This window comes from Cupressus sempervirens, chromosome 7, assembly GCF_028749045.1.
Source record: "Cupressus sempervirens isolate cs-2001-9-10 chromosome 7, ASM2874904v1, whole genome shotgun sequence".
NCBI classification, from domain to species: Eukaryota; Viridiplantae; Streptophyta; class Pinopsida; order Cupressales; family Cupressaceae; genus Cupressus; species Cupressus sempervirens.
The window spans coordinates 258,285,135-258,302,213 of NC_143124.1; the positions used below are offsets into that span (position 1 = coordinate 258,285,135).

Here is a 17,079-nt window from a genome sequence, read left to right on the forward strand (position 1 = left end):
GACTTCCTGGAAACAGCAATAGGGATGCCAAGATAAGTCAAAGTAAGTGATCCTATCTGAAACCGTAGGATACCAACAATCCTGTGCTGAATAGAATCAGGAGTGTTTAAAAAGTAAATGGAAGATTTGTGCTCATTAACTTTCTGGCCTGAAGCTGCCAAATAAACGTCCAAAGCATGTCGAAAGGCTTCAGCTTCCTTGATCCTAGCAAGACCAATAAGAGCAGAATCATCAACAAGTTGAAGATGGGAAAGAGAAGGTAAGCCATTACCCCACCGCCAGCCTTGAATAGAATTCTGGGACACCTGATGCTTAATGAATCTGCCCAAGCCTTCAGCCATGATGATGAATAGATATGGGGAGAGAGGGTCACCTTAGCGGAGGCCTCTAGAAGCACCAAATAGTTGAGAAGGTTGACCATTAATAAGAACAGAAAAAGAGGCAGAAGTAACACAACTCATAATCCAACTCACCCAGTCAGAGCTAAATCCAAAAGAAAGAAGAATACTCCTTAGGAAGCTCCATTTAACTCTATCGTAGGCCTTAGCCATATCCAGCTTAACAAACATGGCTCTCTCCCTTGAAGTAGTCATAGAGTGAATAGCCTCAATAGCAATAACCACCCCATCCAAAATTTGTCTGCCAGCAACAAAACCACCTTGTTCTTCTGAGATAATAATGGGAAGCCACCTTTTCAATCTCTCAGCAATCAACTTAGTAATAACTTTGTAAACCACATTACATAAGGCAATTGGTCTAAAAAACTCCAATTGATTAGCACCCTCTCTCTTAGGAATAAGAGTCAAGAATGTAGAGTTCAAAGCATGAAGCATCTGCTTGCTAGCATAGGATTCTTTAACCACCTCCAACAAATCATGATTAATGATGTCCCAAAATTCCTGAAAGAATTCAACTGGAAAGCCATCAGGACCAGGAGCCTTCCCCTTAGGCATGCCAAAGACCACCTCCTCCAGTTCTTCCAAAGAAATAGGATGCATGAGATAATCATTCATTTCCTGAGTGATAAGGGAAGGAATACAGGACAAAATAAGATTTTCTTCATTATTAGCAGGAGGAGAGTCCTCAGAGAAGAGGGTAGAGAAGTACCAAATAGCCTCCTGGAACAAAGCTGGCAAGGAATTCAGTTGGATACCTTGAGAATTAACCAAAGAAGAGATAGTGCTCTGATTCCGGCGAGATTGCACTATTTTATGGAAAAAGGCAGTGTTACGATCACCTTCCTGGAGCCAATCAACTCTAGCCTTTTGCTTCCAAAAAATTTCCTCTCAAAGTTCTCATTCTTCTAGAGCTCTAGAAGCAAGGGATTCAGCCTTGCCAAGATCCTCTGAGAAACCTCGATCTCTAATCCCCCTTGTGATGACATCAAGATCTTCTTGAGCAAGCATCTTCATAAAGTGAAGGTTCCCAAAGCATTCCCTATTCCATATCTTGAGCTGTCTTTCAACATATTGAAGCCTTTTAGAAAATGAGAACATTGCTGTACCATATGCAGGAGCACCATCATTCCACCACCAGAAAACACAATCATGAAGAGAGGAGTCTTGAAGCCACATCAACTGGAACTTAAAAGGAGGATGCTTCGGAACATAAGCCCCTATAGTGGAAAATTTGATTGGCCAATGATCTGAACCCCTCCAGTCAAGGATTTCTGAAGAGATAGTAAGGGTGCCACTAACCCAGAAGCAAGAAGCAAGAAATCTATCTAGACGTTCTGAGATAGCAGCAACACCAGTCCTTCGATTATTCCAGGTATAGAGACCATTAGAAGGCTTAACATCAGAGAGATGCAAAAGAGATATATGTTGCCAAAGAAGAGCAGAAGAAGGCCCCAATCTAGCCAAACCACCATGCTTCTCCTCCAGACTTAAAACTGAATTGAAGTCCCCTGCTAACACCCAAGGATGATAAGGATGACAATTTCTAACATATTGAATATGTTCCCAAAGTTCCTCCTTTCCCACAAGATCAACAGGTGCATACACATTAGTAACCATGATTACCTCTCCTGAGTCTAGAGCAAAAGCTACCATAGAGAGAGCTGAGCGAGAAGACATCCAGCCAAGAGGAGAAATTTTTTGAGGATCTCAAAATATAGCTAAACCACCCACACTGCCTGTTGCCCCAACACACTAGCATTGGCCACGAGACCAAATACTAGAGGCATGTTGGACCATAGACTCCACAGAGAGCTTAGTCTCTTGGATACAAAAAACATCAGGGCTATGATCAACCACCAAGTTATGAATAGCCTTTTGTCTAGGGATGCTATTCAACCCCCTTACATTCCATGAGAGAATAATCATCATTGGGTAGAATTGGGAAAATGAGAATCCAAAGGTTTCACTGAACCAGACTCAATCAATATATCTCTTATGAGTTTAATCTTCTCTTGGTCTGTTTTGCGCCCACTCCTTAGAGGAGGAGTAGAAGAAACCCGCTTAAAGGGTCGAGACATCAACCCCAAGGGGAGAGGAGAACCCTTGCTCTTACTTGATGGTAGCACATCCTTAACCAAGTCAGCTAAAACAACATCATTATCCTCCAACACTGCAGGAGTCACCAGAGCCTCTGTCATAGGAGCTACAGGGACCTCACAGTTCTGATATACTACAACTTGGGATGCCCCACAAGCATCATTAGGAACAGATCTCTCATCTGGGCAAACTGGATCAGAAGAGATAGGAGGAGGAATACCCTCCTCTAGAACCATACTATCTAGCACCTCAAAGCGTTTAAAACCTGAATCAGATAATCTTTCTTTCAAAGGCCTCTTTTGACCACAGCCCTTAGCACAAGGGCGAACAGGGGTAAATCCATCCTTATCTTGCGGATTCATCCCTTTGGTAGTATTAGCCATATGAGATTGTCCTTTCCCTGTAGTATCTACCAAACCACCAGTATTGCCAGCTGTAGAACCATCCACTCCTTTGAAACTTGAGTTACAAGGGCACTGACGCAGTAAATGACCATACTCATGACAAATCCGGCAATGGAAAGGGAGAGATTCATAATCTAATTGTTGCACCCAAGAAAAATCCCCCATACAAATTTTCAAAGAATCTGGTAATGGGTTATTCAAATTAATTTCAACACAAATTCTAGCATAAGAAATAACCTTTTTATCGAGGGATTGATGTGCGATCGCAACTGGCTTCCCCAACAAAGCAGCAATTTGTCGAAGGATGTCTTCACACCAAAATTCCAAGGGAAGACGAGGCAAGCGAACCCAAACTGGCACTGTTGAAGGGAGATCCTCAGCAGAATTAAAACCTAAATGCCAAGGTTTGACAAATAACCCCACATGGTTGTAGAAATAAGGGCCTCCTTCAAAAACACGATCCTGATCAGACATGCAAGAGAATACAACAAAAAAATAAATATTCCCTGCCAACATAATCTCCATATCGCCTTCCACCTGCCATGAGCGATGGATCCATGCCTCAAGAGCGGATAGGGAAATCCGAATTCCAAGAAATTTGCATATCAAAGCATGCTTGGTCCAATAATCAATGTCCTCCATCACAGTCATTGGAGGAATAACCAGAACAGGGCAATCATGGCTACGCGGAAAACAACCATTAACTTTTTTCAGCTTAGAGCTCTCCCCTGAATAAAACGATTCAGATCGCATTGCATGCATAGTTGGAGAAGAACCATCAAAATTTGGAAGAATAAATATTAAATGATTTTTTAAATGTATTTTTAAAGTCTTTTTATTACAAATAAAGGATATACTCATGTGGTTTCTTGTTTAAGTATACATAATCTAATATAGAGGCTTTAAATAATTAAAAATTAAATATTATTTACATTTTTCTTATATGTTTCACTTTGTTCAACTATTTCTCTTATATGTTTCACTTTGAACAAAAATGAATGTCCAATCAATATTAATTATCACAATTTGTTTTTCTTACAAGTTGAAATATGTAGTTAAATATTTTATGTTTCTTATTTTAAATATATTTATTAGTTTTACATTGATGTTTATTTTTGCCAATGATAAAATGTTATTTCTTTGAGTTTACACTGTTTTACTAGCTACTATTTTACGATCTTGCTCTAATTTTTTTTATACCATTTTATAAATTGTTAAACTAATACTACCTTTCAAACCTACTAGATATTTTGGTAGTTTGAATTAAGTAATCGAATTGGTAGAAATCAGTAGTTCATTCATATAATATAATTTCTATTGTTATTTATTTATTTCTTAAAATAATATAATTATTAATATTTTTTAAATTCCCTTCAACTCTCTCTATTATTCTACCTTTACTTGTCCTTATAATGAACGCATTGTGTCTCTTTTGAATACTTTTCCATTATGATTTATTGTCTATATTTCAAGATCAAATCTATCATATCAATAATTTATCTAAAGTTTTCCTTATATTATTTTATCTAAACATTTATTTTATAATTACTTTATCTAAACAAATTGTGTGCATAAATTTATTATAATATCATGTATTATTAATTTATCCTATAGAACTATTATATAAAAAACAAAACCCAAAATTGACATTATGCAAGCATTATTATAGTGGGCATATCAATTTTGGATGCTCACTAAAATAATCAATAATCAAACTTTCAATTTTCTATTTATTGTGAAATATAATGAAAAAATAATTGATAAATAGAAGATATTTTGATTATGCAAATAAAAATTTATCATATTATAAAAGTTGATATATTTTTATATTATTTAGTATACAATATTAAATTTGTCCAACTTATTTTAAATACATAAACTAAAACACAATTCAAAACAAGTGTGAAAATATGGAAGTACAATTCGTTGCCGACACAAACAAGCTGGTTAAAAATGGAGAGCTCCAATTATCTTCCGTATTGTAAATAAAATGTATGTAAGAGTGAAAATATCAGGCTCAGCGGCTACCTATTTATGTCTCAATCTTGCTCTAAACAAAAATATGTCTCATTCTTTGAATCTCCCTTTATATTGCAGCCAACAATTATATATTTTGAATGGAGAAGTGACTTTTATAAGGATGATTAGTCAACACAGATTGATTTGAAGCAAGTTGTAAATGTCAATTCCAAATCATATGGAGCAAAAGTACTTTCTGTAAGTCAAAAATTTATACTTTACAACAATCCATTAAATGTAAAAAATGCTCATTGTTTTGGTTTAGATTGCGGATCTTCCAAAATTGTAGCATCTAGTCCTTACAATATAAATGTTAAGGGGAAGTGTGGTCTAAGTTGCAATTCCATTATGGCATATGCTTATTTTTTGTCCCACGTGGTCCTATAATTTTGTGTCATATGGTAGCACAAAAGGACTTCATAGCTCAAGACTAGTCTGATATTAAACAACTTTGATCACTGACACAGTCAAATTTATCAGATTTCTATGATCCATTTGAATTGAATGCATGAACTTCTTCTGGCCTTGATTGTGTATGTATTTTTAGCATCAACATTCGGATCACACTCTGTCATCAAGATATAAGAACATTTTACATATCCTGCATACTCTTACAGACTAACTAATATTAGAAACATTCTAATATTTTCAATAGATTACAAATAGATAACCATTAACTAATAATAGTAATAGTGCGCACTATTTACATCATCATTAATGTGCATATATTTAAGTTTTTATCAATATGAAAATATATTGTTTTGTGTGAAAACATTGTCCAATATTGGGCAAACACAAAGAATCTACAATTAGAAACTTTACCCCTACTCAACTCCTCACCTTGTCCATGCCCCAACACCTACTTTACTAGATTCACACCTTGGACCCTCGAACTGTGTCTAGATTCATGGATAGGAATGTTCTGGATTCGCCTAAGGTCCATAATTGGACCTATAGATTCAAACTCACATTCACTTGGGGGGACCTTGTGCAGACCTAGGGGAATCCCACGTGGATCTGTGGACCCCTGGGGACCCATGACCCAAAAATGAAATTATGTGGGCCCAAACTCACTTAAAAATTGTTAAAATAACTTCTTTCACTTGTAATTTCAAATTAATTTCTGATGCTATTTTAAAACTAGAACTTTTGATCAAAATTTAAAAATGCAATGATTCTACAATCAATCCACATGTTCCTTGCATTCACATGAAAATCAAATTCATATGGTGAAAATATTCAGAAAACCTGATCAAGATTTTGCCCCTTACTATTGAAAATGATTTCCCAAGCGCTCTTCATTGTAATTGAAACTTTTAACCTTTTCTCCTTTTACTATCTCATGTGAAACCTAACTCTCCACTATCTACGTTAAATTATTTCACTTCAAGTGAAATCATTCATTGTTACTTCTCATCAAAATTCATCTATCATCTTTACTCACTTATGCTATGTTTTGCATATTTTTTCCCTCACAATACACAAGAATCTTGAACCTTCATCTCTTCTGCACATTTCTTTATGGCATCAAGGTTTTCACATATTCTCTAGACTTGCATTTAATCTATCAAAACTCCTCTCCTCCCATCCATTTTAGTTTTTACCTCTTGTGGACACGTTGTTCTCTTCAATGCAATTTTCCCATGTCCTTCACAACTTGCAAAACCAATAAGAATTTATAATATGCACCAGCACAAATTCTCTGTACTGAGATATGAAACAAACCATCACAAGACCATCTTTAATAGTTAATGTGTGTATGCAATGCCATAGAACACGACATTGGTGCAGTTTAATTTGTTGTCCCGATGGTGAAAATGGTGGCCATAATTTCATTTTCAAATTTTAATTTCAAAATCTATCCGTCTATGAAGACAAGCATTTTGATTTGAGTTTGATTTACAAATATTTCCAGGCCAAATACTCTTCACAAGAATTATGCAAAAGTCATTGTGTACAGAAAGCACCATAGCCATCCTCCAATTTCAAGTATATCGTCATTATTGGTAAATAAGTCTGCAAATTAATCACTACATCTGACATCTTTTTGTGATCGATACTATTAAAGAGTTTTCATTTATTTGTTTCTTTCAAACATGATCAAATCTTTCTGAAATAAAATTCTAATATCTTTTAGCTGTATTTCAAATTGGCTTTCATAAATAGCTATAATTGAATACATATATTATCACTGTACACTATTGAGCCTCATAGTTTATATGAGAAAATGGGAGTAACCCACCTATTAAATGCAAAAAGTATTTGAACATAAATAGCACAGGAGAATTCACATCTATATCAATTTTATTACTAGAGAAGTAAATATTGCTCAAATTAAAATCCTATAGAGTGCATGTGATTTTACACAAGTTCGCATAGTAAACAAGGCATTCTCCTCTATATACTTTTACTTTTGAAATGAATATCCAAATGGGTGGCTCCCAAGAAAGGCTTTACAATCTCGTGAAGGAGAGTTCACTAGAGCATTAATCAAAGGGAACATGTTTGGGCTACTTGGAAGGAATACTCCTTTCACAAGTGATGGATGACTAGTGAAACAAAACTAAAATGCAGTGTTTGTATGTTCTCTTTTTCTTTGATCCCTACGACATTGCAAGGCCATTTCACAAGGAGACGTACAACATGAGAAGTACAAGAAATTATAGTCACTAAATCTTCAGCTTAGTCCATTCATATCGAATATATGGGTGAGACTTAGAGTCCGTTTGGTTCCTAGAAGATGATAGGAATTGGCTTTTTCAAAATCTAGATTTGAAAATTTGTGCGTTTGTTTCAAAATTTGCAAAATGGAATTAGCATACGAGACTTCCAATTTTGCCTAAAACCAAGTTTTCCAACTTCCTAAAAAAATTAGGAATTGAAAATCAAAATCTGATTTTGTTTTTTACGGAGTGTAAAAACAATAGATTGAACTAGTTTTTGAAATTTACCTTCAACTCCAAGCTTACGCATAAAAATGTGTCTTCACACGCATCTTCCGAGTGAAACAAACGGTTTCAGTAAAATCTCAAAAATCGGAATGAAGATATACAAAACCTTGATTTGGCTAAACCAAGGTTTGTAGAAATCTGAGTTTTTTAAATTCCACGAACCAAACGAACCCTTAAAGAATTGCGATTTGTCTCCTATGTCAGCCTTAAATGTGTAGTGTCGATCTTGAATATATGAAACGTACACATTTAGCTCCAATATCTAAGGCGGCCAAGAGATAAAAGGGCAATTACATATACAATACATTAATCCATAAAAATCCTTCAAAAGCAATTTGTGATTTTCAAGCAAGGAAAATTACAACTCTGAAATAATGAAAGAAAAAGAGAAAATCGCCAAACTTTAGCTAAATGGAGGTAAATGGTAATCTTGTAAAAATGTCAGCTCATAAGACAGCTCCGATTTTCAAGATTCCACCTGCTATTCAAAATGATAATGGTGTCAAATAAAAAGGGGGTGTTCATGCATGAGGAAATTCTAGTTGTTCTACAGGCCATTGTTGTTTTGAAGAGAATGAATACTCGAGTATTAATTCACCAACGAGGGCTATCGGGAGGGCAAGAGAAGATGCAGTTCCAAACTCGATGGTTCTGCGCCATGGGAAACAAATAGGACATGGGAAGGAGTCAGCACGCCCAAGAACAATCTACGGGTTGTTCCCCTGTTATGACTATGCACAGTGAGACCACCAAAGGCAAGCAATGGTGCATGCAAACTTCCCACACTAACTGCAACACTGAGCTATCAACTCATTTCTCAGTCTGAGGATATTTATAGAAGGTGCAAGCAGCTGGAAACATATTAAATATTATTAACAACGAATGAGCTAGATTACAACGAATGAGCTAGATTACAGGGATCTTATAAGATCGTTTCAAATCTGGAAATATCTCCAATATTGCACTAAATCAATTAGATTACAAGGATCTTATAAGATCATTTCAAATCTAGAAATATCTCCAATATTACGCTAAATCAATTAATATGGTCCGCTGAGATCAACAATATCTGAGCAAACCAATTAATACGGTCGGTGGAGATCTCAAATATCAAAGATTTAAGTAAACCAGTTAGTATTGCTGGTGTGCAGTTTTCATGGTATACAACTAATGGTAAATGGTGGTAAGTGGTTTTAAAGGACAGGTTTGTTTGAAATGCTCGCATATAATAACCTATCGGCTAATTAATTTGAAAAAAGAGTTTGACTTTATACAAAATAATAGATGAACAGAAGTTACCTCGGACAAGGAGTCAATATCGTATATACAGTATTAATCATTGAATATACAAAAATTTGTATCTTATAATACATAAATCTCTCGCATTTTTTATACACTTTCAAAGATTTATATAAACAAAATATTAAACGTTGTTATCACTCGACTTCAAACCATCCCGCAGTTCAAGGGACACGGTTTCTTCGAATTTTAAATTAAAAGTAGGTTTGACGCAGCATACAAAGTCAACTTCCAAGCAGACAGTTTTGACTGAACCAACTCTAAAATGGCCCTCGTTAAATGCTACAACCATTGGCCATGTACCCTTCAATTTAATGGCTTCTGGAAAGAAAAAACCGTGACTTCAACAAATGCATTGGCAGATGGGTGCTGCAATACTGATAATTATTTGGTTGAATTTGGCCGCCACAACTGTTGCACAATGCAATATTCATTTATGTGGGTCTCAGAATGTGAGTTACCCATTTTGGATAGACAATCCAAGCTGTGGATACCCTGGTTTTCAGATCAGCTGCAAGCAGAAAGAGAATGGGAATTCAAGCGGTGAGCGAGGTTTATTTCTTGGAGTTGGTGTGAATGGTACACAAACAGAGTTAGAGATCCTGGACATCGACTATAAGGGCTCTCTCATCATAAATTCCACCTCTCTAAAAGCCATGTCCTGTAGTGGGAACGATGATGCCTCTCTGCTGTTTGAGTTGCCTAGAGATGGGCCCTTCACCATTGCCTCAACTAACAAGTTCGTGGTCATTGGCTGCAGATCAAAAGGTTCTTTCAAAGTTTATAATGGGGATGATAATAAGGTTGATGGTGGGGGAGTGATCTGTAGAACTACTACATGCTTAAATCAGTATGATCCAAAATATTGCAACACCTATGGGTGTTGTGAAGCTGGAATTCCGGGAGAACAGAGGGTTATAAATTTCACAGGCGGGGGAATTAAGTACCAGTTATTCCCCGCATGTGGGTTCTCCACTATTCTTCATCCAGATACATGGTACTTGCCTCCAAACCAATTTGGCACAATTGGGGGCGGTCATTACGGCCTCCGCCTTGAGTGGGCTATAGGCCAAGAGAATTGTTTGACGGCCAATGGAACAGCCAATTACTCTTGTGCCAGGGCTGCCCAATGTTCAAACGCAACAGGGGGCGGCCACGTATGCCAATGTCCTTCGGGCTATGAAGGGACTGGTTACTCTAATGGCACAGGTTGCACGGGTATGATTTCCACAATTTTTCCAATTTTGTCACTATTATGGTAGGGGTTTCATTGGGTTGAGATTTTTTCCTAATATTTCGAAGTAGGTATTCTTTGTGCAGTTTAAATTTGGAACTATAAGTTCAAGAAATAATGAAAAAAATTCGCGGTCTCATGAATTTTATTATTTTGTCTATTCAAGTTAATAGAATAAATAAGTATGAAATGACAAAAACTTGATTATTGAAAATTGAAAAATCTCAGATGATTAACAAAGTGGCAGGGAAAACAATCTTAGTGAGGTAAGGTTTAGTTCCACCCTGCTCAAATTTGAAAACTAAAGAGTAGGAATTACTAACTAATATTCGAAGAAAAACTCCGATTGATCCTGTGTTATATTTATTGTTTGTATTTTTAGTCTTACTATAATCAGAAAAAAAATCTATTTAATCATATACATATTCTTTTTGTTGTTTCATGAGACCCCTGCTCCTCCATTATAGATCCTGAAGCTCCCGTACGACTGCAGCCTTGCTGACATCATATTTGTCTTCTACTAACACTACGCTCCAGATTCATATCACTCTTTGACAATGGTAATGGATGTACAGATGTGGATGAATGCAGCCGACACTTGGATCAGTGCATTGAACCATCACAAGGAGGTGTGTGTGACAATTTACCTGGTTCTTACAATTGTTCATGTGCAAAGGATTATACCGGAGATGGTTTCCAAAATGGGACAAGATGTCAGTCACCAGACTCAAATAAATCCGCCATTCCTGCAATAATAGGTAAACTTCTAGTTCTGGATTAAACAGCACATTCTAAATTTCAACTCATTTAGATGGCTTAGCTCAAATCACAGTAATCAATTTGTTTTATTTAAAAACAGAATGCGATGAGATATCTGAACAAGTCAAAACTTAGAATGTGATTCATGCATTATGTCTCCTATTTTTAAAAATCCTTTTTATGATCCAAAATCTACATATTTAGAAATTTGTCTTATTGTGAAGTCTAATTTTGATTCAACTTCTGGTCTGGTAAAATATACAGGATCTGTCTCTTCAGTTGCTGTTATCTGTGTAGTAGCGTGTATTTTGGTTTGGAGACTAAAGAAACGCCACTTAAGACTTGTGGAGGCCAAGTATTATCAGCAATTGCAGCAATATATAGCTTCTAGAGGGGGTAGAGAAAGCCTGAGAATGTTTTCTGCCGATGAATTGGAAAAAGCTTCTAATAATTATTCAAAGGAAATGGTGTTGGGAAGTGGTGGCTTCGGAACTGTGTTCAAAGGCATTCTATTGGATGGTACTCCTGTGGCCATAAAAAAATCCAAACAAGCTTTAAATCTAGAGGAGGATCATGAGTTTCTAAATGAAGTTGCAATTCTCTCACAAATAAATCACAGAAACATTGTAAAATTATTGGGATGCTGCATACAAGCTAAATTCCCATTGTTAGTGTCTGAATTTGTTCCAAATGGAACACTCTATGAACATTTACAATTCAGAGAGGTGCCTTTGCCTTGGGCATCACGCCTACAGATTGCAATCGAGACAGGGGAGGCTTTGGCATATCTACATTCTGGAGCATCTCAACCCATTTTCCACCGCGACGTAAAGTCGTCTAATATTCTTCTGGATAAGACATTTTCTCCCAAAGTTGCCGACTTTGGAATTTCTCGTCTCATCTCTGCTTCCAATAACACACATCACACCACTAATATAATGGGCACAAAAGGTTATTTAGATCCTGAGTACTTCCAAACATATCAGCTCACTGACAAAAGTGATGTATTCAGTTTTGGTGTTGTCCTAGTTGAGCTTTTGACTGGTTTGAAACCCCTGAGTGTAGAAAGAATCAGCGAGGAGTGGAATTTATCTACTCTTTTTCTTGCCAGACTTCATGATGACTGCCTCGGAGAAATCTTAGATAGCAAAGTATCGCAGGGTAAAAACACACAACAGATGGAAGATGTGGCAAGACTAGCAAAAGTATGCCTTGATTCAGAAAGGAGAAAGAGACCATCAATGAAAGAGGTGGTTGAGGAACTTGTCTGGATAAGAGGTGGCACAAGAAAGACAAAGTTCCATGACAGTGACAACACAATATTTCAGCAGACAGGTATCCCACAAAAGGCATCACAAATGTCAAGCGAATTCAGGAGCTATGATTTTCCATCCACAGTGGGGAGTACATCGGAGGAGTCATTCACGGCACTGATTCAGATGTCAGGTCGACTCTGAGACTTTGGGAAAAGTGAATTATTTCTAGTCTATTTTAACACACTGCAGTACACATAATATAATTTAGGACCCCAGTCTGCAAGAGTCCAACTACCAGTGTTTGAGCATAGGGGTGTAATGTCCCATTTTTTTGAGGAATTAATTATAAAGTTATCAATTAAAAAATATTACAAGGTAACTTTATAAATTAAATAAAAAAAGCTTCTAGAGGTTGCTGGAAGAAGCGGAGAAAAATTAAAAAGTGAGGCCGACCTATCAAGAAAAAAAGAATAAATAGGCATTGAGGGCTCATTCTCTATCATCGAAACTTATTTTGACTTTTGCTTATGTGCGTTGTGGAGCTTAGGGTTTCTGCAAATAGTCACAATTGGCCATTGAGAACGAAAACTCTCAATTGGTTCGCAATTTTGAGGGTGTGAGAGATCACCTGAATTATTGCAGCTGTGGGAAAGATATTTCAGTCCTTTCATTTCTGCTTAATTGCTGATTTGGAGTTTCAGTTGGAGTTGCGCTTTCACCATATCATCTTCAATAGTCAGTCTCCAGTATTTGATCAATCCAGGTTCTTCTTTTCAATCTGTAGTTGCAACAAGTTCTCAATTGTATACACAATCAATTAGAGTTTCTCTGTAATGTGCTATGTCATAATGTTTTGGTGCTGAAATTTGCCATATCATTTGTAAAAACATTTGGTTTTTATTGAATGAATACATTGGTACTATTATTTCTTTTATTTCAGCAATATATTTTAGCAATGTGTTAAATCTAGAGTTTGTTTAGTGGCCTATTGGTACGGGTCATTACAAGGGGCACACATCTTTGAAGCTGCATCATAATAAACATGTCCTGCGAATACTAACCATTCAATTAACCAGCATACCACATTCTTGGTGGTGAAGACTGTATATTACAGGGATTGTAATAACAATGTACAAAACAGATGAAAAACAATATTCAATATTTCTTATTGGACAGAAATGAATAAAAAATTGAATATATTTGACGAGCATAGTGAGGATGATGAACACAAGGCTCACTTCAAGCGGCAAGACTCTGCAAATGAACTTGCAACTTAAGCTATTGTAGAAATTCCTAAAATAGCAAGCGAATATATTTCATGATATGTTTGCTAATAAGACATTTAGACTTGTACAGTATACTTAATGTACTAATATTGGTGATCTGATTCCACTTACCTATCCATTTTCCACTTACCCTCCCTATTACAGCTTACATCCTGCCTATCAATTTTCAACCTACCCCTTTACAGCTTACCTGCTAACTATGCTACAGAAATTCTTACCACCCAAATGATACATGACACCTCCAAGCCTCGTTATCTACCACTACTCAACCTACTGTCACCACATTAAACAATTTCCAACAGTGCGTTACATAACCTAAATGCACTTGAGTACCTCTCCTATTCCAAGCAATTATCCCAAGCTATCACTTAGTTCAACCCTCTTGCTCTCAAACCCATGCTCCTCACACGCGTTATAGTTGTCCTCAACTTTCATTGGTTACCATTTCTTCCACCCTAAATGCATTTCCCACAAATAAATGAATAATACAAACAGGTGGATGGAATTTTTAATAGAGACAACAGCGGTGAACATAGAGATGTTAGACATAAACCATTCGCTGATGATATTATGAAATATCCACTATTTGTGAGTTTCCTGGTCCCTATATTTTTTGTATCATGGAAAATGTGGCCACTAAAAGTAACCTAAGATCACATGTTTCTAGATTATGTAAACTTTCTTTATGAGGGTGTCTTATTAACAAAGCTGTTTCCATGATGTGTTCCTATAACAATTCAAAGTGAATATGGGTCATTACTATTTATCAAGGAGCTTCTTGAACCTTAAATACTTTTTATCCTTTCATGGACTAAAAACCAAATTATTCAGAATTGCAAGCACAAAATGTCTTCAAACTTGAATTTTCTAGTTAAAATTCTCTGTGGCCTTTACAATATCAAAATTTAAACAACTTGCAATGGGGACTGACATAGAAGAACATGTTCATCAAGTTGCACACAACTATTTCTCCTTCAAACCATATGCATATGGGAAGCTTAATAGACTTCAAGACTCGAGAGATAATGTGCTTCAAAGTTTGTGAAATTGTAATTTATGTTCTCTCCAGATCCCATCAGTCCATTAAATCCTAATAAACAACTTTCTAGATTATAGGCAACCATTTTATATTTATCATCAAATGACGGAACAATCCTAATCTAATTGAACTTTTCCATACGAGAAAGAAATCTTCCATGAATGGAATACGTTAACACAAAGGAACTCTAGCACTTAATACAAGTAAAAAGATCAGAGAACTTGCAAATTTATCAAAACAGGCAGAAAACCAAATTCTTTAATTATTGAACTGCTAAGATAATTGTCTGTGAGATCTCTGTCAAAAAGAACAGCAATAATTATCTATACAGGAAAACGGTAGCCTAAAAATAGTCTAATAGAAAAGTGGATTGATCTGTGTAATAAGGCAAATGATAAACCTGGAAGATTGCCTGACAACTACAAACTAGAATGCTTTTATGTACACAAGGTTCAGGTTAGTTTCCACACAAGTGCAAAACAGAACAAACACTAGTTGTTCAATCTGCTCCTATATTATCATAAAATATTATCATGTAATTTCCATCAATAATTTTGTAAAATATTGCCAACAATATCTATAGCTGGCCAAAACCCAGGCCACAAATTTGTGAATATATAACACTGCTCCCACAAGGTGTGATAGATTGGCTAGCTGTGGTGGATGCATTCCACTTTATTTACAATCGGATATGCTCTGCAACAAATATTAGTAGAAGGAATTTCTTCTTTTGTCTCCATAGTCATGACTCATACCCAGAAATAGATTATATACCTGTTGATATGAGTTTTGTTCCACTACAACACACAAAATCAAACACTCTGGAGTGATACACCAAATATTCAATCCTCTCTTGATATAAGGTAATCTCTCATGCTAGGCTTGTAAAATAAGATCATGAAATGACTTCAAGGATCCTCCAAACTGTGGATACTTGCTCAGTGAAATGATGTGATTAGTTTGTAATCACTTAGGAGACTTCGCTAGTCCATTCAAGACTTATCAATTGCTTCTATAGATTTGGCATCCCAATTCGCAATGAAAAATATATCTAACCTTTCCACTTCAACTCAAACTTAAACTTGCTAACTTCAACTACTCTTAATCTTAACTAAGAATGCAAGGAATCATGGATGGACTTAGACTCTACTAAATGCAATCTCCTAGGCAACTCCACCCATCTAGTGTGGGATTCTAAGAAACACTCTAATGGTTTCATATCAATATCTCCTCTTCAATCTCATCAAATGGGTGCAAACTAAAGATTAAATATCAATTGAAGTGTTTTCAATCATCAGCTAAACACACATGACACACTTACAATCAGCAAGAGGCTAGTGGCTTGGTTATCTGCAATCACTTTCATCCAACTAAACTACTATAACTTGAAATGAAATCTATTCCAAGTGAAAGATTGAGAAAACTGTGCAGCACTTGAAAGCAACACTAAGTAATTCACCGTGAAAGACCAACAATTTGATCAAGACTTTCACTATGATAGCATTACAGCAACAATTTGATCAAGTCTTTGCCTTGGCTAACCTACTCTACTCTAGCTCTCTACTACCTCTACTAACTGCTACAAATGAGAAGGCCTTAGCCTTTTATAGATGTTCAATTACAATGAAGGGCCAAGATCAAGTGCCAAGATTAATCCCCACAAACCTTAATTGAAGTTGCCAAAATGTCAACCGATTCCATGTAGGCATCAATTCATGAGCCAATAAGAAAATTACAATGATTGTGATAAGCAATGAGAAAATAGTAGTCTTGGCATGATTTGATTGAAAGTGCTTGAAGTTGGAATATTCTGATTAGAGAAGGCAACCAGGTACCACCTCATCATCCTTATCTATAGATCTATTTAATCTTTTGGCAAAGAGAAACTATCTCTTCATACTCACCATTTCTAACTTTGGTTAACTCTTCCAAACAAATATCAGTCTCTTGTGGATGAATGTGATGATTCATATTCCCAAATTGCTTCATCGTTTGGGTTTTCTCCATCCTCTGAAAGTTTTCCTCATTGTCTGACTTGAATTTGCGGCTTAAACTTGTAAACTTGACCTGCACTTGTGTTCTTGCTCTTCAAGTTTCTCGATGATGTTCTTATGTGCTTAGACTCTTTTAATGCAAACTTGGATTCCACCATGATCTCTACTTGAACTTTCCTTGGATTGCCTTGATGTTGAATCTTCTTTTCATATCTCGGGCATCTCTTTTCCTTCTAGCTTTCTTCATATCCCTTCAGCAACTTACCTAGCAGGACAAAAGAGGACCTTGCAGGGCAAAAGAGGAAAAGGTGTTAAGCTCGTAAAAGATGAAAGAAACATGAAA

The 17,079-nt window shown here is 36.1% G+C and overlaps 1 protein-coding gene and 1 long non-coding RNA gene across 5 annotated transcripts in view; one reads left to right on the forward strand and one right to left on the reverse strand.

The window, feature by feature from the left end:
- Positions 1 to 9,448: 9,448 nt before the first annotated feature.
- LOC149546428 (wall-associated receptor kinase 2-like) lies at positions 9,449 to 13,351 on the forward strand. The gene is made up of 3 exons (XM_089791205.1): positions 9,449 to 10,386; positions 10,978 to 11,160; positions 11,426 to 13,351. Exons 1-3 carry the CDS (start codon positions 9,519 to 9,521, stop codon positions 12,616 to 12,618), a joined length of 2,244 nt encoding a protein of 747 aa, XP_089647331.1. The 5' UTR covers positions 9,449 to 9,518; the 3' UTR covers positions 12,619 to 13,351.
- LOC149546429 (uncharacterized) overlaps positions 10,593 to 17,079 on the reverse strand; it is a 43,420-nt gene continuing 36,933 nt past the window's right edge. For 3 of the 4 annotated variants that reach the window (XR_016353714.1, XR_016353718.1, XR_016353716.1), the window contains one exon: positions 15,238 to 17,021. This is a non-coding gene — a long non-coding RNA (uncharacterized LOC149546429). Of the gene's footprint in view, positions 11,149 to 13,045; positions 17,022 to 17,079 lie in introns of those variants that run through there. The other variant, XR_016353717.1, reaches the window with a different exon arrangement.